The sequence below is a fragment of the Hippoglossus hippoglossus genome, chromosome 5 (assembly GCF_009819705.1).
Source record: "Hippoglossus hippoglossus isolate fHipHip1 chromosome 5, fHipHip1.pri, whole genome shotgun sequence".
NCBI classification, from domain to species: Eukaryota; Metazoa; Chordata; class Actinopteri; order Pleuronectiformes; family Pleuronectidae; genus Hippoglossus; species Hippoglossus hippoglossus.
In genome coordinates this window covers 29617256-29639419 of record NC_047155.1, presented here as the reverse complement: position 1 = coordinate 29639419, position 22164 = coordinate 29617256, and the positions used below count along the sequence as shown (strand labels likewise).

Genomic DNA, 22164 nt, shown 5'->3' with positions numbered 1-22164 from the left:
CCTAGAAACCATGCTCATATATTTATGTGGTCCAGACAGCAAAAGCGCCATGTGTCAGTTTAAGGTTAGGGAAAGATGTTGATTTTGGTAAACTGTAAAAAATGTAAATGTAAATTAACATCATATGATTATGTTATTAGAAATCATTATCTAGAATAATCATTATATAAATGAGTTGCATATCTGTATGAACGTCATTTCTAGGGGACACTGTAAAAAAACTTTTACAGTAAAAATGTAATCTTATATGTTAATGTTGCTAACAGAGCTAGGTTAACTGTTTTCCCACTACTAAGCTAGGCTAAACTTATACAGGGCCAATCTCTGTCCTTATTTACTAAGTTCCCTTGCATTCATGAAAAAAGGGACACTCTATGAAACATTTTTAATGCATTCATATGAGATTGCTGTCTGTGGTTAATCCCTGAAAGTCAATTTGTCACCTTGGATAGGCCTACTTTAATTGTCTTCAATTTCACTTGTTGTTTTAACACTTGTTAATAAAAGCCACGTAGTTTCTGATCTATAAATTAAGTCAGATCAAGGAGAGGTTATCTAGCTAGTTCAGATACACGAAAGCAGAACCAAACAGCAAACAGGCACCTTTCCTAAAATGGACAATTCAGTGATGTCTGTAAATAAACTATAACCTCCATGAAGACACTAAGAAGGATAAACCTTAGTATCTGAATTGTGATTGTTGATTAAACCCAAAATCCCTTTCTTTCATATTGATGGGCTTCTTGACCTATTGGAAAAATATGATATTTCAGAATTGACTTCTGCTCGGCAGAGCAAATGGTTAATTTGAACTCATCAGTCCATAGGTCTTGAACCCCAAACACACATGCATGGATACATTCTGCATTTACTATGGTATGTATTTTTCACAGTACAGGGGCGATGCCATCTTACTCTCTCTATTGACTTGCAAACTCTCTTACCTGTCCCTACACTCCTCAAACAGCTTGGAAACTGTGTACTCTAAGGGTAGACTGATATGGTTTTGGCTGACTTGGCCTATCAATGCAAATGAAGGACATTGACTGTCACCATCATCCAATAAAGATATATGAGGGATTTGATGCTGATTGACTAAGTATAGTAAGGGTGTAAAAGGTGCTTTATGTAGAATTGTGATTTATAAATTATTTGCCATAGCATTAATCAATTTAAACTGTATATTCTTCATTTTCTACATGCCATTTTACATAGTACCAGATCATTTCCAGCTGAAAGGACATTTTCTCTTGATTAAAATACAAAGCTGTCCCATTCAAACCCAGATTTTTCCCAACTGTAGCATCTTAAGGTGCTTGGCCTCAGGTTCGTTCATTTTGTCAGACTACTGCTATGGTGGGTGCAATAGTTCTGTTTGGTTTTGGACAGCTTACAACTTATTGTGACGTTATGACACTGCTGCCTTTACTTGGTGTTCAGTATCAAATTGGACCGAGCAGGGAGACCCAGGACTGGTATGATGGTTAGCTGACTGAGACTGAATGCTGCCTGGCATTCCGTTGTCCAAGGAACAGCCGTATTTTCTGGTCAGCACATGGACGGGATTGACTGCAGTGTCTTTGACAAACTGTTGACAGTCGGGCAGCCTATTAAAAACTTGACTTTACCAGAGCATTTCTGATATGTGCAGTATGCAACCATGTAGCTCAGGCTGATCTCCCACTATATGCCAGCTAAGACATATTCCATCAGCTGCTAGAATATTGCCAGTTAACATGGCAGGAACTTCCATTGTAACAATTGACTTCTGGTACAGAAGACTTTCCCTTGATGGGCTGTGGCGGTCAGTTTGAACAACAACCAGAGGCAAGATCCAATGTGTGGATAATTGGGAAGGTGTCAAGTGTGTTTTGGATGCGTGGCACTGGGTAAGTGTCTTAAATGTTGCCATTGTTTCAGAAGTCTATGTAGAGAGGATATGCTCCATCCCTCTAACATAGCATCACTGTGGGTGAAGCCCAGCTACTGTCACTGTATTGGCTGGCCAGCGTTGTTATGTCTAATGACTCGCGGACCACGACTTCAGTTCAGACAGTTAACTTTATTGTGATGCACATAACTTCTACAGCTCTCTCAGAACAACAACAAACCCTTTCCGGCAGCCTGTCGTAAAACTGTCGTGCACACTGCAGTACCTACAGCCACCACTGGTACTGTGATTAACTGGCTAATATTACATTCTGATTTCAAAATAGTACATATTGCACCTTTGAAACAATTCATTTTGATTTGAATTGAATATGCCAATATGTTCCAATGACAATTATGAAATTATGATATACTTATTAGCAAGACAAAAATGACAGACATGGGCCTTGAAAACTTCATATCAGTCTAACCCTGGTGACCTCTGTGCTCATCCACTCTGACCCTGGCCTCTCGCATGCCTCGGTATCCACCCTCTTTCTCTATAGGGAAAAAGAGAGAGATGTATGAGCACCCTGTCTTCTGCTTGGCGTCTCAAGTGATGGATTTAACCATTCGTGAGTACCTTCCTCATTCCCCAGCCTTACCCCCCCCCCCCCCCCCCCCACCTCTGCACTTTGATTTTCCTCCTAAAACCAGCACATCTAACCACAACAAGCAACCTCTCATTTCTGCCTTGCATTGGTGTGTTTGTAGGTTTGTACCTGTTGTTTAAGTCTAAAAGTCAAGCTGTTTCTTGATATGTTTCAAAAGCACAACATACTCTGATCTTTCTGTGAGTTTGTTGTATGTCTTGCCCAAAATGTTCTTTATCTGTCTGTGACTTGAATGCATTTTTACTTTGCTTGTGTGTAAATACTCTGAAGTGTTTATGGGCATGATACATTCAATCAGGGCACCCACATCCTGTATTTATTTAAAGGGTATTTTAGTCAGTTCTCTGAGGTTTGAGTGAAACATCTTTGTAAATTACACATTTCCATCGTGAACGGGCCTCTGTTTTTGAATGAAAGCACATTTTCATGTTGGTATTGATGTACAATTTTAACAGATATTTATGCTTTTTCCCATATTAGATTTGAGTTATATTGAAGATTCTTTGTGTTTTTCTTTTTGTTTGTTCTTCTGACATATTCTTCCTATATAACAAAATGAGGAAGTTCCCTCTGGTTTAGAGACTGCTGTTACATGACAAATGGATTGATACTTAAATGTCAATTTAACTTTTACCTTTATTTCTGACACCTTTTTTCTATTTCCTCTGCTTTGACTACTTGTACTGAAGGATCTCTTCTCTTACACCCTCTACCGGACTCTTTCTCTCCTCTCTCTTTACCTCCTGTCCATCCCTGCAACCCATTCAGTTTTTCTCTAAATTGAACTTCCTTACTTAGTGGATAAATCTCAGAAAAAACTGAAGGATCCAGGTGACGTTGTGCTGTATGCCTAACCTCTGCTGTTCCTGACCGGAACACATCCAGTCTACTTTATATCATACCACCATAAACCCTGTCACAATCTTCCTGTTGCATTGGTCAGCAAAGGCAGAGAAACTCTACAGGACATGTGTCAGGAATGTTGTGACAGCATAAGTGCCCCCCCTCCCCCATGTGGTGTTTTTCATTACTCTGAATCTCAATGGAGATGGAACCTTTATTGACACTGAGTAGGTTTTGCAGGAATAGGAAAAATAATAATAAAAACAAGTCTATAAAGTAGGTGCAAAATAGGAACAAAATATATTTGAACAAATTTGACAGAAGTGCAGGAATGAGTCGATGATTGAAAAATGCAGCAATTTATTTGTTTCAGATGTTACCAGTGAAAACAACTTCAGCAGATAAATTACTCAACAGAGGCAAAGTGCAAGCATGGAATTAAAATGTTTGCATGACTGGTATTTAAAGCATTTCAATCTAAGACCCAGCCTTTTCTTGGAGAAGGGCACAGAACTTAGATAAACTATATTGAGCATTTTTAGGAACTATTATTGCTCTTGGAAAAATCGAAATAATCCGAGTGAAAATTCTTACCCATTTATCTCTTCATGGCCAGGTTGATGTGGCTGGTCCAGTATTATTATAATTTTTTTGATTTAATGCTATTGCTGTGTCACTAAATGGCACATTTTCTAATGTAGTGTTTAGCCATCACAATCAATACCACAGCTTTTGCTGTAACCCTTACAAATAGCAATTTTCAAGTCTCTCTTAAAACATAGGGCACCTGAATTTTGAATTATAATAGTGCGAGACAATATATTTGTATAAAGACTAAAGTAAAAAACAAGAAAGAGCTATATGAAGGCAACAGGGTAAATATGTTTCACTTCTTATCTGAAAAAAATATACTGTCTTCAACTTCCTCAAGCAAGTTCAGATACCTTTGTATAGCACTGAGAAATACTTGATAATAATGAAGCTCTATCAATTTATAGTCATAAAAATCATAGATGTAATATATAATTATATCTGAAAAACTGTAGTCCGTTATACAAAGTAAAAGTTTATACAAAATATTACTTGACAATCCCCCTTTGAACCAGTATAAAGTTCCATTCTGTAGAAGCTCTCAGCCGTGCTAGCTTGACTTAAGCTCAACCAAACAATCTCCCATCATCCTGCTGAGCTGTCCACGACCTCAATGGGCCAAAAGAGCTCTGCTAGTAGGTGAACTGAACACAGTCATGACTGACATGGCCAATTCAAGTGGATGTGTTCTTACGTATCCAACAGAATGAGCATGACACACACACACACACCACACACACACACACCACACACACACACACACACACACACACACACACACACACACACACACACACACACAATAGTTATACTGTTGGACAAGAGAGAACAAAACACAGACAAGCAGATAAAAGAAACAGCATGATGTTTGGAAAATGAGGCTCTTAAGCCTCTTAAGATCTTCTTAAAAACAGCATGTCTCAGAGAGGAGGTTGGACCAAGAATAAGAATTCTAAAGTTTAAGCAGTAGTTGGGAACCTTTTTCTTATCAAGGGCCATTTCAGTTTTGATCATATCCTTGGAGGGTCATACTAAATGTTAAGTATTGATATCAATATTAAGCACACCAACCTTTCCAATCTCAGTGAGTTGAGTTGAGTGAGTTTTCCCTTTAGACCCTCACCATTTAAGGCTTACCTGCTAACTTTTCTGCTGCTCTATTGTAAGTGATAATGCAAAATTTGGTGTCCTGATACTTGAAGACAATGGATGAAATGGAAGCACTCTGCTTTGTATCATTGTATTTCTAATGCAGAATCCATTAGCTTCTATATCAGATAGCCTTGGGGTGCATTATCATGCTTATACCATGGCCAAATATAAAGCTGGGCTAAATAAAAAAGTACCCATGTTTAGTCACTGCCAGCAGGCAACTGTCAAGTGATCGGAGTCAAGTGCACTATCTCGCCATGGTATAACTTTGGTCCTCTCTTGGAACAGGCATGGTGTTGAAGTCAAAATTACATGAAATGCCCTCTACATTTCCTCATAATACAAACACAATGAGATGCAGCCTCACAACCTTAAAGGTCAGATTCTGAGGAAATCAGCACAACATACCCACCACATCATTGCATGATGAGTGTTCAATGTACATGCTGTTTACATCCCTCATCATTATAGCCACGTTCTCTCTGGATGACATCATTGCTGTTGGCACGTGATTCATTTGCTACATACCACAGAGGATCACTATTTCCTGCCACCCAACTTTGGCACTCATGGGAATAGTGTTTACATCAAATATGTAATAGAGCTGGTATAACAGTATAACTAGGGCTGGGTAGAACAAGCAATGTGTTAAATGTAGCAGCTGGATGTGGCTTCAAGAAAAAATAGCAGGCAATTAACAAAACGATTTAAAAAAGCCCCAAAAAATTAGACTAAAATGTACTCATCTCTGATACCCAGCCCTAATTATAATAAGTTGATATTTCATTCTTGTAATTTGAATATGACCATGAGATTGTCCCAGTGATTTAGGCTCAGGCTATAAACTGGACTAAGGATCACTTTTGAGGCAGCAACTATATCCAAAATTTGTGAGTGACTTAATCCTTTAGCTCCTGTGTTTGGGAGTAAGCAGGATAGCATGCATGTTGTTTACTTGTGTAGCCTACCAAATACTGCAGTAAAAACAAAAGATTTATCTTTTCAAAAATCGTAAAAAGTCTGTTCATATACACTTAAGGTTGCATGCATACAGTGTCAGTTTAAGGAAGAAGAGTTACTGATCAAACTTGGAGGCTACAAACCCTAACCTTTGACATTTGTGCTCCAGAGAATGTAGGGCGTTTAGTCACTCCTGCCAAAAAGCTGGAGGACACCATCCGCCTGGCCGAGCTGGTGATTGAGGTCCTTCAGCAAAATGAGGAACACCACGCTGAGGTACGTGTGTCTGCATATGTGTATGCATCTGCTCTCTCTTTCTCTCCCACACACACTCACGCACAGGCCTGCAGTTTCAGGGCAGTATGGGCTGGTAATGAGAGAAAGTGGGGCTATTGAAAGCAGCTGGGGTCATCCCTCTACAAGCTGTCTCGTCTATTGATATGTCAGTGAGATCCGTCAGCTTTCACACGAGCATACCCATATTGAGAAAAATCTTCATTCCATCATCGTACGATCAAGAAAAGGGTCTTATCAAATAGGGTTCAGTTTCTCAGGTGACTTAAGGCTAAGGTTCCTTTATTGTCTCCCGTGGGAGAAAGTTGCTTTGGATTATGGGCGCTGCTGCATCAAATCAGACATAAGTAAAAACATTAAGTACAATAAACACATTCACTAAAGGCATTTGCCTGAGATTAAACAAGTGAGCAGTTTAGTTACAATGTTAGGAAATTTCCAGCAATGTAATGTCCACAGGCATACAATTAAAAATTAGTGTTTCTTTTTTGTTTTCTGTCAGCTAAACAGAAGGGGGTCAGTGTGTTAGATTACTGAACAGGACTGCATAAACATATGCACTGCAAATACTGAGTCATTAAAAATGTATGTTTTGACTAAAGCATTCCAAGTCATGTTTAATATTCTTACAATCTCCGTTATATCACCTTAGATAGCTGATTTACTTTTTTTCATAACAAGATATAAAAATTCTAGTAAAATATTCCAATGACTTTCTGAAATAATATATTATATATGTCACGCGATATTTGTATCTATTATTGGCTCTTTTTTGTAAACAGACAACAACCAGTGACGTTTCAAACTACATAAAATGTCACTTTTATTAAAATGCATTAAATGGTAAATGGTCTGTATTTATATAGTGCTTTTCTAGTCTTGATGACCACTTTACAGTACAGTTTTTGCCATTCACCTATTCACACACACATCCATACAGTGCATCTATGTTGTATGTGCAGCATTTTCTCTATGAGAAAGGGAAATTTGGGGTTCAGTATCTTGCCCAATGACACTTCGGAATGCAGAATGGGGGAATATGGGTTTGCACCACCGACTTCTGGTTAGAGGTACACAGCTCTTCCCCCCTCAGTCGCCCCTAATGAGTGCCATATTGTGTGGATTTTTTTCTCCACATTATGTTATCAGTTTAGCACCTGTTAGTGTCTCGTAGACACATTTCATTGGTCCATAGTGTAGTGTAGTGTGATATTAGTAACAGTCTGTGTAACCTGTCCAGTCACACCTACAATGATCTGAAAGATATGTCGTCCTGCTGACAGTGTACTCCCATTTAAGTCCAAATGAAGTCCTCGCTAGAAGGAAGATTGCAAGTCTCGGTGGGAGCAAATGGTTTTCTCAAATTAAAATTACAAAACATATCTAAATCTAGTATGATTCTATAACCGTTGCACTGGAATGTGAGCCTAATGCTACACATTTTTGTTTTGTTTTGTAGAAATGCCAGATTTAGTGAAGAGTACACTGTCAGCAGGTAGAATTTCACTACATCAGATTCATCAGTCACAGAGTTTGGTTAATATTTGGGGCATTGGCTGACTTCAGAAACCTCATTCGTTCTCATAGAATATGTTTACCATTGCCTCAGTTCAGTTTTTAAAATCATTAAAATACTTACAGTGGATCTCGGGATTCGTTTCAGAAGATGAATCAAATGAGCCGCAAACATGAAGAAAGCATTTAACGATCTTTTGTGCTTTTGCTGTAAATGCTGTGTAATGTACATACATCACTGTAAATCACATCTTTGTCACTTTGCTATTTAAACAAAACAAAATTGACTCCCTCTCTGCTTTTTATTTCACTGACTTATTTGGTTTGCGGGGAAATGTTTGAACAGGGAAAAGAGGTATGTGAAATTCTCAGTGCCATGTGCCCCATCTCCTACCCTTCCCTGAAGTCCTTTGCATGCACTTTATAACACGGCTATTGTTGCAAAGGATCAGTAATGTTTCCCTTCTCAACAATGACCTAAAACCCCGTTCAGCTTGTGATCACTGCTAATGAAGTGCTTGTGGCAGTGCTTGTTAGCGTCTAAGCTAGCAACAGTTTTGCCTTTGCTGATGAAGAACACAGACAAGCACTTAGGCAATGTGTTTGTTGGACCCATTTACTTATGCTCTGAGAAAACAAAGTCCAGAGTTCTGACTTTTGGTTCTAATTGTGGAACCTCTTGGCTCAAACCGTATAACTCTGTACGTTGCTTTCTAAGAGTCTACCCCAAACCATCCCTAAATATGCTAACCTGATTCCAGTGTTTAGCCATATGCCATTTATTGCAGTTCAGTAAGAAAACTTTGGGAAGATGTTATGTCACCTCTCCTCCCCTTAAAGTAACCATTCCTTTCCATCTCCATTGGATATTTCAGCAGCCACAATGGAGAGAATGTGAGGCATGCTCGGAGATCACATTATCACACCCCATGCAATTCAGTGAATCATGCTATATGAAATATAAAAAAAAGCCGTTGTGAGCACATCTGTAAACTAGCCTAACTCCAACTCTGGCAAATATTGGTGTTGATTCCAATGATTTTATTTGTTTATTGATTTATTGTCAGTTCATAATGTAGACACATTCAGATCTAAAGGTTATCACAATTCAATGCAAACAGCTTTTATTAATTTTTACTTATTTGGCTCTAATTCTGGTAATTGTGGTCCCAATTTGTGCCTCTCATGTAATCACCAATTTTCACCTAGAGACTTCCACATGGTTTACTACACATGTGAGAATGGCCCATCATTTTCTAAAAAAAGTTATAAATGATGATTACATGAGGGACACTGACTGGATGCACCTTCATGCCAAACTACCCAACACCATGGCAAGTGCATGACCCCCCCCCACCCCCCTCCACACCTACAACCACGTAAGCCCATGGGTACATTCACATTACAGCGTTGACAGCTTGATGTGAATGAGCAAACACCATGGATCCTCGGGGGTCCCTCTTAAGAGGCCTGGCAAGAGTGGGGGTGCATGGAGAGAAGCGAGTGTTGCTGATGTGCATGAGAGTAGACCGGTCCCTGCACAGTCACTTCACTGTGTCTGTTTGATGGGGAGATGAGCGCGGCACAGCTCGCTGGCTCCTTTTTTCTGATTGACTCACTGAAGGAGCAGCGGGTGAGTGTTTAAGTAGCTCCCTGCCACGTCTGCTGAGGAGCTGCTGCTGTTTCCTCTGTGGGCCAATAGAAAAGTGTGTGATTCTTCCGTGCCCAAGCTCTGTTTTTTCTGCTTTGAGTTGTGAAGAATCCTGCCCTGGAGATCGTGCAGTGAAGTCATTGAAGCAACTTCTTGATCTCATATGGTGAAATGTGAGAGAAAACCACGAACCCTTGCAATGAATCAGTGGGGTTAACAACCAATGTGTTTATGCTAAATGAGATTTAAACTGTGAATTGTAAATTTCTTCCCATTGGGGAGCACTTATATGTCCTCTCTGTCGTATTTATTATTATATACTTATTTCTTTCCCTCTCAACCTCTTGATTTCCCTCCTATCCCTGTATTTTGGCTTCTTTTCTCTGTCTTTACCTTCCTCTGAGTGAAGGCCTTTGCCTGGTGGTCAGATGTGATGGTGGAGCATGCTGAGACCTTCCTGTGTCTCTACTCAGCCGACATGGACGCAGCTCTTGAAGTCCAGCCGCCAGACAGCTGGGACAGTTTCCCCCTCTTCCAACTGCTCAACGACTTCCTGAGGATGGACTGTGAGTGACATAGATATGTGAGATATTGATACCTAACATACAAGTCAGTGAGGAGACTGAAGTATAGCTGCAGTTGATTTTAAGTGAGGAAGGATCATGGGGGTCTAGATTCCTGACTCAGGGTTTTAGATGCATACTTGACAACAAACCTTGTCAACCATTTTACATTGTTTACAACAAATCTGCATTTGTATACATTCTGTGCATTCTGCTGTACCTACTCTGATTCTAGAACCTTTGTGCATTATTACAATGTCCCAAAATTAAGTTGTTCATCACAGGAGTGATTAAAGCCTGCATAACCTACATAACTAAATCCAATCCTTCATGATGGTAAACATGAGGGACTTGGGCCACATCATGTATAAAATTATTACAAAAGATGCCATGCCAACTCTGATTTTCCTTCCAATATATTTCAGCTATGTGTTTTCTGTCATAGCTGAGTCTTGTTTGTCAATATATCATCTGCTGCATGACCAAACAGGGTTTATGTCACCTCTACCTCTACCTCGTTTTTCTGTTGCAGCTCCTTATCACATGCTTTCTGCTGAGCACTTTTCTCTTCCATCTATTCAACTTTTGATATCTAAATATCATTATTTCCAGTGATTCATCCAACTCACTTTGCTAATTTTGAAAAGTGGTACATTCCTAAAAGACTGTCCTATGAATGATTAGAAGTAGCTTTGTTTCCGTGATGTCTCTTGCTTTTGCACTGCTACTAGACAGGATGGGTAGCATTAACAGCGTGTTAGCGGAGCATCAGAAGCAGCTCTGTAAGGACAGGATACACAGTACTGACTGCGCATGTTTTAGCAGTGCTCAGAATCCAACACACAATCTCTGTGGTTAGTGTAGTGTAAAGATACTCATATCCATGAGGGCACAGTGCAACGTATAGTACAAGCTGTGATGCAGCTTAGGTTGGACTCATTGAAATAGAAACATTTCTGTTCTGTTAGACACACGTGAGTCAGATGACACATGGGCCTTAAAGTACTTTACAGATTTTCAGTATAAGTCCTGTGTGTGTGTGTGTGTGTGTGTGTGTGTGTGTGTGTGTGTGTGTGTGTGTGTGTGGGTGTGTGTGTGTGTGCGTGTGCGTGTGTGTGTGTCTGTGCGTGCAAGAAAGAGCAGAGACAAGAGTGTCTAACTGAAGATAATAGTCAGGTCTTGATGCTGCTGGTTGCTGTAGGCCAGTCATCTCTCTAATGAACTGCTCACACTTGCCTGCAGGAACACTGTGGAGCTGTCCGTGGTGCTGTAAAGGATACACTGTTACAATGAGGACTCAATCTGCAGGGTGCTAATTGTCCCTGGGGAATGCTTCCCCTTTTCAGTTTGTCAGGCAGGAGTCAAGGAGAAGGCAGAGCGCCGGCCACTCATTCAGCCCAGCAGAGATGACTGCAAATAGCTTGTTATGCTCACTTGTTAGTGTCTTCAAATTGGCCACTTCTTTGCTCCATATTGTCTGTTGTGGGAAAATTGCTATTGGAGTACATAGCAATGGACATAGCTACAGCAGCTAGCAATATCACAGTGGTGATTAAAAACAGACCCCAACTGACAGCAAATGACTGGCTACAAATTGTGCTTCGAAAAAGCTGTAACGCAAGACACCAGCAAAAACCTTGTCTATTACACTAGTATATTAATGAGCTGCACACACTTGCCTGCAGGAACACTGTGGAGCACCTTTTGGTAGTCAGCATCATTTTGATCTTTCTTTCAAACCCGCCCTTTTCAATAACACCTATATTGATATGGAGAGATAAGGCTTTGTGTTATTTTGAATTTCTATTGTTAAAAATCCAGTTAAAACCAACAGAACATGTGTTGTTTTTCACAGCGTAGACACTAAAGTTTCTGACATCATCACTCAAAGGAAATGGTCAGTTTGATCGAGACTTTTCCTCAGCTGTGGATTTATGCACAAATAGGACAGAGCATGTGAATGTGATAGATAGATGCACTCTGCACTGATGTTGATTTTGAAGAGTCAGGCTCCTCCACAGTTACACCAGGTTTTTTATAATACGCTTTTTGGGGTATTTTTATGGTGTGAAATTTGTGCCTCATTTCTGAGCAAGCAATTTGAGATTTGGAGCACAGAAGACCTTTTGCTAGCACATTAATTATATTTTGAAGAAAAATGATATGCAATCCAAAAAAAACTTTTTTGTTTGAGCAAATAAAATTCTATTCTGTGCTCAGTAAATGCATTTTAGTGTTTGTCATTATCCACATTAGTGTCTAAATATATACCCCTTTGATTCAGTTTTACTCTATACACTTTGTGCGCTGTCAGAACACTGCACACTCGCTCATATTTTCTCTCTCTCTGATCCTCTCCTCTGTGCCAATCAGAAAAGGTTCATTTAGATTTGCTCTTTGTTGTCAGAGTAGATCTTTGCACAAATTAAAGTATTTTTTACTGGGATACAATTTCTCACTTGCCTAAACCTTGAAGACAAATTAAAGCAGCAGAGAATGTGACATCCTGACTTTGATGTCGTAGTAGAGGTCAAGCTCAAAATGCTTATTTCCTGTTATATACTCACCAGTATCATTCTCCACCTCTCAGTTGGTATTGAAGGAAATCTGTTAGTCTTCAACCTCAGATTACATAACATCAGGGTCACACAGAAGACAGTGCTACAAGTCATGATTATTAACCTGACCCTTATTTGTGATATCAGTGGAGACAATGGAGACAATAAATCCAGTGTACCATCCTTCCTCTTCTGATTGGCTGTCGTCAAGCAAAGCCTCAGCCCACACTGTTAGTGTGTAGCAGTATCACCAGAGGGTCATCCCTAAACAAACCATCATCAATACCAAGAGAAGACCCAACAGAGCCCCCCATCGCCCAAACAGCGTAACAAGTCCACACTTTAGCAAGGCAAAGCACAACATCATGGGGACATCTTTTCCACAGAAGGTCATCTGCGCTGTTGCCCCACAGCGGTGCACTTATGTAGCAGTAAATAGCCTTGGCACTAGACAGGCGCCAAAGTCGGGCTGCCATTCGAGGAGTTAATGATGTCTAAAGCAGTGGTAGCTGGGCCAGAGCGAGCCCTGGGAACACACTCCTGGACACAACACATCCAAGTGGACAGCAGCCGCTCAAGTGGCTAATTGGGAGAGTGGCAATCAGGGAGCACAACAAACATTGCACCTAGTGTGTATCAGTGACCTTGACTCGAATGCCAGCACCACACAAACACAAACACACACATGCTCAGAGGGGGAGAGAAAAACAAAGAGGGAGAGGGAGAGGAAAATCAGACACACTGCATGGAGCCGTGAGGCATCACATTAGCACACACTGGCCTCCATTTTATCTCCTGTGGTCTTTGTCAGTGTTGCCTTTTTACCAGTTGGGAGCCGGCGGAGACTTGGGGAAATGTGTGTGACGAGTTGAATTTAGAAATACCCTGAGACGCCGACCTTTTGTTTGGAGAGATTGAAAGAGAATACGCTGTGTCATCCCTGCTAATGAAGAGCTAGCCAGCCACAAACACCAACTCTTGTCCATTATCACCATCTAGGACAGGGCTTCTCTGTTAATCATCTCACTGCCTTTCAGATTTGTCTCATAACAGAACAGGCACATAAACATTTAAAAGTATAAAAAGCCCCTTTGGATTATTGACGTTAAATGCCTGAGTGAAATGTGACCTATTACTGAACAATGTGTCTCTCTGTGTCGACAGGCCTTTTCCTTGTGTGGTTTTGTTAGCATCAACATGTGTACACAGTAATGCATACTAAAAAGTGTATCTCTCACTAGATTACTTGGAAACAGATATTGAATGTACATTTTAACCATGTGGGCTCGTATCACAGACTCAATCCCACACTCGCTCAGCGGTGCCTGCTACTGTCTGTGGTCAAGTGTGCTTCTTTGTTCCCTCTCTCAGATAACATGTGCAATGGGAAGTTTCACAAACACCTGCAGGACCTCTACGCCCCCCTGGTAGTGCGCTACGTGGACCTGATGGAGTCCTCCATTGCTCAATCCATTCACAGAGGCTTTGAAAGAGAATCCTGGGAACCTGTCAAGTAAGGATACTTTTAATTCACTTCACCTTTACTATTGTTCCTCAGGTATCGTAGCTTCCTTCAGGAGTTTCACTCTGCATATCTTTGTACAGATATAGCATGGATTGTGATTCTTTTGATTCTTGATTCTTTAATTCTTAATTATTACTACACCTTCAGTCAGTTGGTTATGACTCTCTTATGGGAACCACAGGGCAAATTAGACACTGTTTATTTTGAAGTGAAAAAGCAATTACAAGGCCTATCAGAAACAGAGGTTGACCAGCCTGAAGATGAAGGAGTGGGAACAGAGGTCAACTGGTCTGCCGATTGGAGACAAGGGGCAGATGTCAGCTGGGCCGGTGACTAGGGATTAGGAACAGTGTCTGGCTGGACCTCTGACTGGAGATCAGCAACAGACTTTGTATAGTCCAACAATGGAGCAGAAGAGACGTCAGCTAAGAACCCCAGTGCAGAAGCAGAGGAGGCGTCAGCCCAAAGGATGCAGCCAACGCCTGCTGGAAAGGTCTCTGAAGGATCCGGCTCCTGAATTGAGACACAGCTAAATGAGACACAGGTGAAACAAGAGGTGAAGGTCAAAATAAAACAGGAAATGACACAACACAAGGATTCCAATAAAGTAACTGAACTGAGACCGAAAGAAGGGTAACAGTTAAACACAGTATACACTGATATACAAAGCAAAGTCCAAACACAAGTTCATGACAAATTAAAATTCCAAAAATTAACTTCAATATACATTAAAACATCTCTTCATGATAATGCACTTATTATTTCATGGACCCAAAAAGTCCAACATTAATTGTGGGGTGTGCAAAAAGTCTTAGAACTTCATCAAGTTGTTAGGACCTGGTCAAGAATTGACTGTTCCATAGCTGATTCATTCTCTCGCTATTTTCAGACATGAACTCCACAGAACCTATTTTCTCCGTAGGAGGTGAATGTGTGTACGCAAATGTCCGAGAGGCTCCGGATTATCAGCTGACATTCTCGGAAGTGCCTCCTAGTGTTAAGTCAGTAGAAATTCAGGGGAATTCAATGTGTGAGCACTGCAGGGGATCCCACTCTGGATTTACTGTGAGTGAGTGAGTGGGGGGGGGGGTTGGATGACGCTTCTAACACACAAAAATAAAGAAAAACAAAACAAAACAAATATCTCTCGAAGAAAATGCGGCATCATACCCGTAGAAGACACGGATGAAGATGTCAAGAGAGTTTGTGGTGATAAGAGCTGACACTCTTGTGTGTTGTAAAGAAAATCATGTGCTCTGCACTGTGCAGAGATCTGTCTGCTGCACCCAGCTGCTCCACGTCTCGCTTGAATAATACGGAGGATTTGTTGCTGCTGTGAACGCGTCTGTCCAGAAAACCTCCCGCTGCGTTTTGCATGTTTGAAAGCCAAACTCTGGGTAAATTCCGGAACCAATTCTCCGGACTTTAACCGCAGGTCATGAAAATGGCTTCTGATTCTTCAAACCTTGTGGTAACACTCCCATGGACTCCCATGGACTCCTCTAAAATCAACCCTGGACAGAAAACATTGAATACTCCGAACCTGAAGTGGTTGAAAGTTTTTTAAATCATAAACAGATTAGAGGGGTTGTTCTGTCGGCTAGAAAAGATTTGTATTTGTAAAAGAGAAAGAGAGTGAAGTGAAATTAGTGGTGAGGTGCTTTTGTAAACATCTATATAAATATACTAATCAGAACACTGAATGTAAAGCTCACTATGTGTGACTGTTGGACAATGGCGCTCCAATCGCACACTGACAGACACCTGCCTCTTCCAAGACCTGTGTATGTTTAATAATATTTAATGAAGCTCAAAAGTGTTAGACATTTAATATGCTGGTTATGTATCAAACCCACCTGGGTTCTTGAAGAATGTGTGTTGTCATCCAACAGTAAGATGCACAGCAGACACATGCCAGTGGTCCTGTCTATAAGTCTCTCTCTGTCTGTGTGTTGTTCTTCACTGTATCTTTATTTTGCCTCTGCCACAGATTTACATACTGTATCATGTACCATATGTTCAGATCCCCAGAGTCACCATGCTCATTTCAACAACGCTGTTCCACTCTGTTTAATAAAACAGCTGCTTTTCAAAATGTAGTTTCCTCATTATCAAAGGTACTGAACTTTTGTATCATAACTAATTATAACCATGAATACAGAAGGTCCTTTCAGCTCACTGTTGTGAGATTGTGGAAAAATTGCACAAATTTTGGATTTGGAGATGCTGCAAAATCTCTGATAAAAGTCTGACTTAAATGTACCTTCTGTCTGTTGCTCTTCACAACTCATTTGCATCTGCTTTGACACAAAATCGATGTTTCCTGTTTTCTGTTATTCTGTTTCTCTTCACAGAACCCTAACAAGCACTCTGCCCAATGTCAACCTCCAAATGGCCAAAGTACCAAACCTAACAGTTCCAAGTGTTAACATCCCACAAATACCCAGCTTTTCTCCACCTCACTGGATGACAGCTAATCAGGACTCAGAGTGTGTATCTGCCTTGTCCAGCCTTAGACATGCACACATGTCCTTGGTATGAATGTGGCATCTAAATCACATGACCCCAAGCAGATTTACCTATATATACTTATATATCCAAAATATTTGCCTTTTATTGAAAAAAAAAAAAAATTCCAAAACCATACAGTACTATTGGAGTATGCAGTACATGTGTGCTAGAGGGACTGAAATCAAATTTGTGTATGATATATTATGCATATTTGTGCATCTACTTATATAAATTAGCATGATGTTTGTAAGCTAAATCAGTTATTAATAAAAATAAAAATAATTCTCCATTTTCCATTTTCATTTATACTTTAAAGTGGGGATTTTACTTTTGTAATAGTATATATTCCAGTAATTGAATAAATTTAAAGTGAGTGCTATCATTAAACTTGACACATCATATATAGCACTTTCAAAAGTTAAGCGAAACGTTGTCTCCACCAACAACAGGGATCAAAGGTGTAAAAGCTCCTTCATACGCTGCAGCATCCCACAGAGTGTGACGCTGTCACCGCAGCACATCAGCTCTAATTCCCTCTTCTGGGAGCTTGTGCATGCACATTCAAAAATACCAGTCCTGAAGTTCTCCTTGTACAAAAGAAGATGAGCGCTTCAACCTTGACTTTATATGTAATTACTAGTCCACTTAGCAAATACAAGATACCACATGAGATGGATGACATTTTTCTGTTCCAAAAAGAGATTTGTAAAAAGGGCAGAAAGGACTCCTGGAGGCAGGTGAAGGACGGCATCAGTTACTGTTAGAGAACATACATGTGGTAATCTGTTGCCCGTCTCGTTGTTTTTTACATATAATTAAAGCCATGTTCATACCAACGTCACGACATGGTGTGTGTGGATGGATGGAGGTGGCAGAAACCTTTCACTCCTACATACTATTTGTATTTGTATGAGCTGATGTTGTAGACCCCCTGGCCCTGGCTTCTCTCCCCTGACGCAGCTCCAGTCTTACTGCTCCCCCTGGTCCCAGCAGTTCTCCTGTGTAACTCCCTATCCCAAATGAAAGTAACAAAAAGAGGGTTTCCACACATTCATTTTTTAATGTTGAAAAACTGAAAATGTTCCAGAAATTAATAAATTGGACTTTGACTTGCAGATTGGATAATTTCACAGCACATTGGAGTTTCTTTCATCAATATGCCTCAATCTCAAAGACATCATTTCTTAAAAAAGATGGAACCCCGAATTTATTAAGAATAACTTACAATAACAATAACTGTCTTTGTTCCTGTTTTTTCGTAAATGTACACACTGCAAAATGAATCCGCTTCATTTTTCTGAGTACTTTACTTTCTTTCCTGTCTGTTCTGTCTTGGTGCAGCACACACATACACATACACAAACACACACACACACACACACACACACACACACACACACACACACACACACACACACACACACACACACACACACACACACACACACTCTAACCCACTAATATTGCTTGGTGTGTAAATGACAGGATGGAATGTTCATACAAGTTCACCTTTACTCACTTGGTGTAGTGTTTATAACAGTATGGAACCTGCTTCCCCTAAGACTATGTTAAAGGTGCATAGAGTATCACACTGTGCATGGTGGTTTCTGTGCCAAGGTCCATCTGAGCTGCTGAAACTAATTGATTCATGGCTGCCCTGGGGCCACCAAGGAGCCAGTTAACCAGCAAATCACAGACAAGGAACTTTCCTCTCATTTACACCAGCTGATCTGTCTAAGCCCAAGACATTTTGAACGCAACAGGGAAACCACAGATATATTTAGTCGTTTGCCTTTTTTCTTGACATAATGACTTTGTCTTTTATGTAGTATTTATTGAAAAGTTCTTCTTGTGTTACCTGTATATCCCCTGTACCTGTTTCACAAAATGTTTTCAAATAGGTCAATTTGATAAGATAAGACTACACTTCAAATGTGCAAATGTCTGCGCCAGTCCGTGAAACATATTTACAATCTGACACGAGCATGAACCCAAAGAGCTCCTTCACCACACCACTGTTTTCTCCTTTTCAAAGTTGTTGTCCTCCATGTGCTGTTCTGCAGTAATGGTTCAGGGACATCAGAGGATCTCTTCTGGAAGCTGGATGCTCTGCAGACCTTCATCAGAGATCTCCACTGGCCAGAGGAGGAGTTTGGCAAACACCTGGAGACTCGACTGAAACTGATGTCCAGTGACATGATTGAGTCCTGTATTAAACGGTAAGACGCTGTTTAAATGTGACTGCAAGTCAACAGCACTGAGTTGTATTGTATTCGTAACTGGATTGTGTGTAAAGTGGTTTTCAAAACATCAACTAATGTATAGTTGTAAAGAAATACTAGGGAGAAGATACTACTTCAGGTTTTTACAAATGTCTGATAGAAAAGTAAGACAGGACGAATCTGGCACACTAGGTCATTTCACTGGCAAATAAATGAAGCTCAAATAGGTAAATATGTAGTCTTCCAAGGAAGTTGTGAAATAAGCAGTGAAAGAAAAATAGTGTATTTTACCTCATCACATTACAGCCAGATGACCCTGACCCTTTTTCACTCTTTGCTCACAATACTGGTGAATGGACTGGCCTCCTTCAAATGAAGGAAACAACTGGTTGTTTTTCTGATCACGGCCTTACTGTAAAGTTAAGGCTGTGATCAAATTGTGATTCGTGAATATGGGCTATACAAATACATTTTGATTAATTGATTGATGATAAATGCTTCACATATGGTGTGGAGTGTTGTGTGGTAAACCGAGAAACAAATCTAAATGCACAGTTTGTGGACATGGCTTTTAAGAAAACTCATGTGTGGAAGCTCAATTTTAAAAACCTGTCCACAGCCCTTTACATTTCTGTCCCTCTCTGAAGGACACGAGCTGCATTCGAGGCCAAGCTTCAGAGGAGCAGCCGGGCCACAGACTTCCGCGTGCCACAGTCCATCTGCACCATGTTCAACGTAATGGTGGATGCCAAGGCCCAGTCAGCCAAGCTGTGTGCCATGGACCTGGGGCAGGAGGTAGGAAAAGGCATAGGAGACTGGTTCTCTTCATAACCCAGGGGGACACAAATTGAAGCTGCCATTTAGTCCTTAAGCACAACATGCAGGTCCTGAAAATGAATTGTTTGGATTTTGAGTGGCATTAGCAGATAAAGGTGTGAAAGCGTTGTGTTTTTCTCTGTTACTTGAAAACATCTTTCTTACTTTGTTTCTTACATCTTTTGCACCACTCACATTATTTTACATGTTCCATGTCACATCTTTCTTTTCCCTTCTCTGCTGCTTTTATTCTCCTCTCTGTCTTGTGAAAGTTTGTTAGAGACTGGGTAAGTGTGGCTACAAATTCAATTGAAATCTCACCCTCCAATTCCCAAATGTATAATTAGTCATCAGTTTTCCCTGTCTGTCTTCCTCCACTTGAATTGTTTGGATTTCATTAGCATATGTGTAGATAGCATTGAATATACATGGGATAGAAGTGATAGATCTCATATTTCACAGAATCCAGAGACTGATACCAATTACTAACGATGAATTAATTATTGCATAGTCCTTCGCTGTTCTGTTGGTGCTACAAGGCTCAACAAAAGGATTCCTCTCAGCAATGCTGCCTCTCAGTTTCCATTTGTCTTATGGTCCCTCTCTGGGCCGTGATTCATTGGAGAAACAAACAAAACATGGATTTTATTAATAAATAATATAATAATTAAAAAAAAAAATCGCAATCAAACACAATCAAATACAATAAATATAATATTTGATGCAAAAGTATTCTTTTGAAAGGATAAAATAAAATGAAAGATGGATAAATTCATTAATATACATCTTGTGTATTGACCTCAATATCTCTTCATCCTTACAGTAGACTGCTGAAGCCCTTTAACTTTCCATCCAAGACACTTAACCTGGGGTGACTCTAATTTTGCATTTTACCTGACGACTGTGGTCACTTCTTGTCACAAAGTTTGTGTCAACTCAGAATAAAGATACTACATAGATAACATAGATATATGGACGTTTTCAGACATAACCTCCGGAGGAACTCCAGAGAATTGGAGGCGGACCTCCTCCGGAGTTTTCTATTCACACATGAACAATGCAACGGGAGATTCTCCGCTCCGAAACATTCACAATAGCAACAGATTCTCTGGAGGGTTCAGGTGAGGGTGGGGCAGCAGCCGGGGGCAGGATGTGAAGTACTCATTCTGCTGCAGAGATCACATGTTTTGGTTTGCAGCAAATCGACAACGGCGTTAGCTCTTATTACCAAAAGCTGTCTTGACATCTTCAGTTGTGTCTTTTACTTATACGGTTCCGCTTTTTCATCCGGAGATATTTGTTTTGTTTTTGTTTTTTTAGTTTTTTTTCTTTCACATGTTAGAAAGATCCTCAACACACCCACTCGCTCAGTGAGTTCTGCTAAGGATCTCCTGCTGTGTTCTCACATCGGCTTCTCCAGAGTTTTCGCAGAGAGTCTGCAGAAACTCTCACTCTGACATTTGCGTTTACAAATACAGCCCTTGAGGAGAAACTCCGGAGAATCTAGGGGTTTCAGTGCATGTCTGAAAGCTTTAACATCTATAACATTTACTGAACATGTCTATAACATGTTCAGTAAATCATCTTGAACAAGTTATTTGTTCCCCCAATAAGTACAAAACTGTTAAGGAACTTTGGATGTTCTCTGGGATTTTGTGTTGGCTTAGACAAGCCCTAGCTACAATGATCACATAATGATCCACATGCTGCTTTCAAACTAATTCCGATTAGTACCTGCTTCTGTTTACAACCTAATAAACAGATCATCAACATCACAACATGCTATTTGTTGGTTTAGTGCTCTTAAGGGTTCAGGTTACTCTCAGATCTGTTCTGGTCACACACTGTAAATAGACTGGTAGTTATTGAATATAAATAACAAGGAGCAATTACAATTTTCCAACAAAAGTAGCCCTTCCAACTCTTAGTCATCTTACAGTTACAAGTAGTGATGTGTGATGACCTTTTTGGCCTCACAATGAACTAAATACACACACTCATGGTATTAGCTGTAAATGACATGACATGCTCAGTGCATACTGTGGCAGCAGAGGGTCTGCAATGGCATTTGCCAGTGTAGGCTATAAATGAGGAGTAGCTACCTGAATGTTTTGTACACTGCTCTGTGCTAATAGGAAAGAGAGAGACATAAATCTGAGTCTGTGTATTTGAGCTGTAGACCTCAGTCAGCTGCACTGGTGTGGCCAAATCATTTCTCACATTGGTGGAGAATTCTTGATTCTTGATGTTTGAGAGAGCAGCTTTGCAACACAAGCAGAATGAAGTGAGCAAAACACAGAAGAGCAACAAATCATCAGTATTTTCGTGTATTTTCATCAACATCATATTCACTCATTTCCATAGTTATGGATCATACCATCAGTCAGCTATGATAACACGTTACTACAGCCTCTCGACGA

At 40.2% G+C, this 22164-nt stretch overlaps 1 protein-coding gene across 8 annotated transcripts in view; it reads left to right on the top strand.

The window, feature by feature from the left end:
* The window catches only part of cadpsa (Ca2+-dependent activator protein for secretion a), a 164195-nt gene that overhangs the window by 108417 nt on the left and 33614 nt on the right, over nucleotides 1-22164 (top strand). For 2 of the 8 annotated variants that reach the window (XM_034586801.1, XM_034586804.1), the window contains 7 exons: nucleotides 2436-2504; nucleotides 6259-6365; nucleotides 8245-8253; nucleotides 9959-10115; nucleotides 14042-14183; nucleotides 18770-18925; nucleotides 19576-19723. In XM_034586801.1, coding sequence (XP_034442692.1) covers nucleotides 2436-2504; nucleotides 6259-6365; nucleotides 8245-8253; nucleotides 9959-10115; nucleotides 14042-14183; nucleotides 18770-18925; nucleotides 19576-19723 — 788 coding nt within the window. The remainder of the gene's footprint in view (nucleotides 1-2435; nucleotides 2505-6258; nucleotides 6366-8244; nucleotides 8254-9958; nucleotides 10116-14041; nucleotides 14184-18769; nucleotides 18926-19575; nucleotides 19724-22164) is intronic. The other 6 variants (XM_034586808.1, XM_034586806.1, XM_034586803.1 and 3 more) reach the window with 3 other exon arrangements.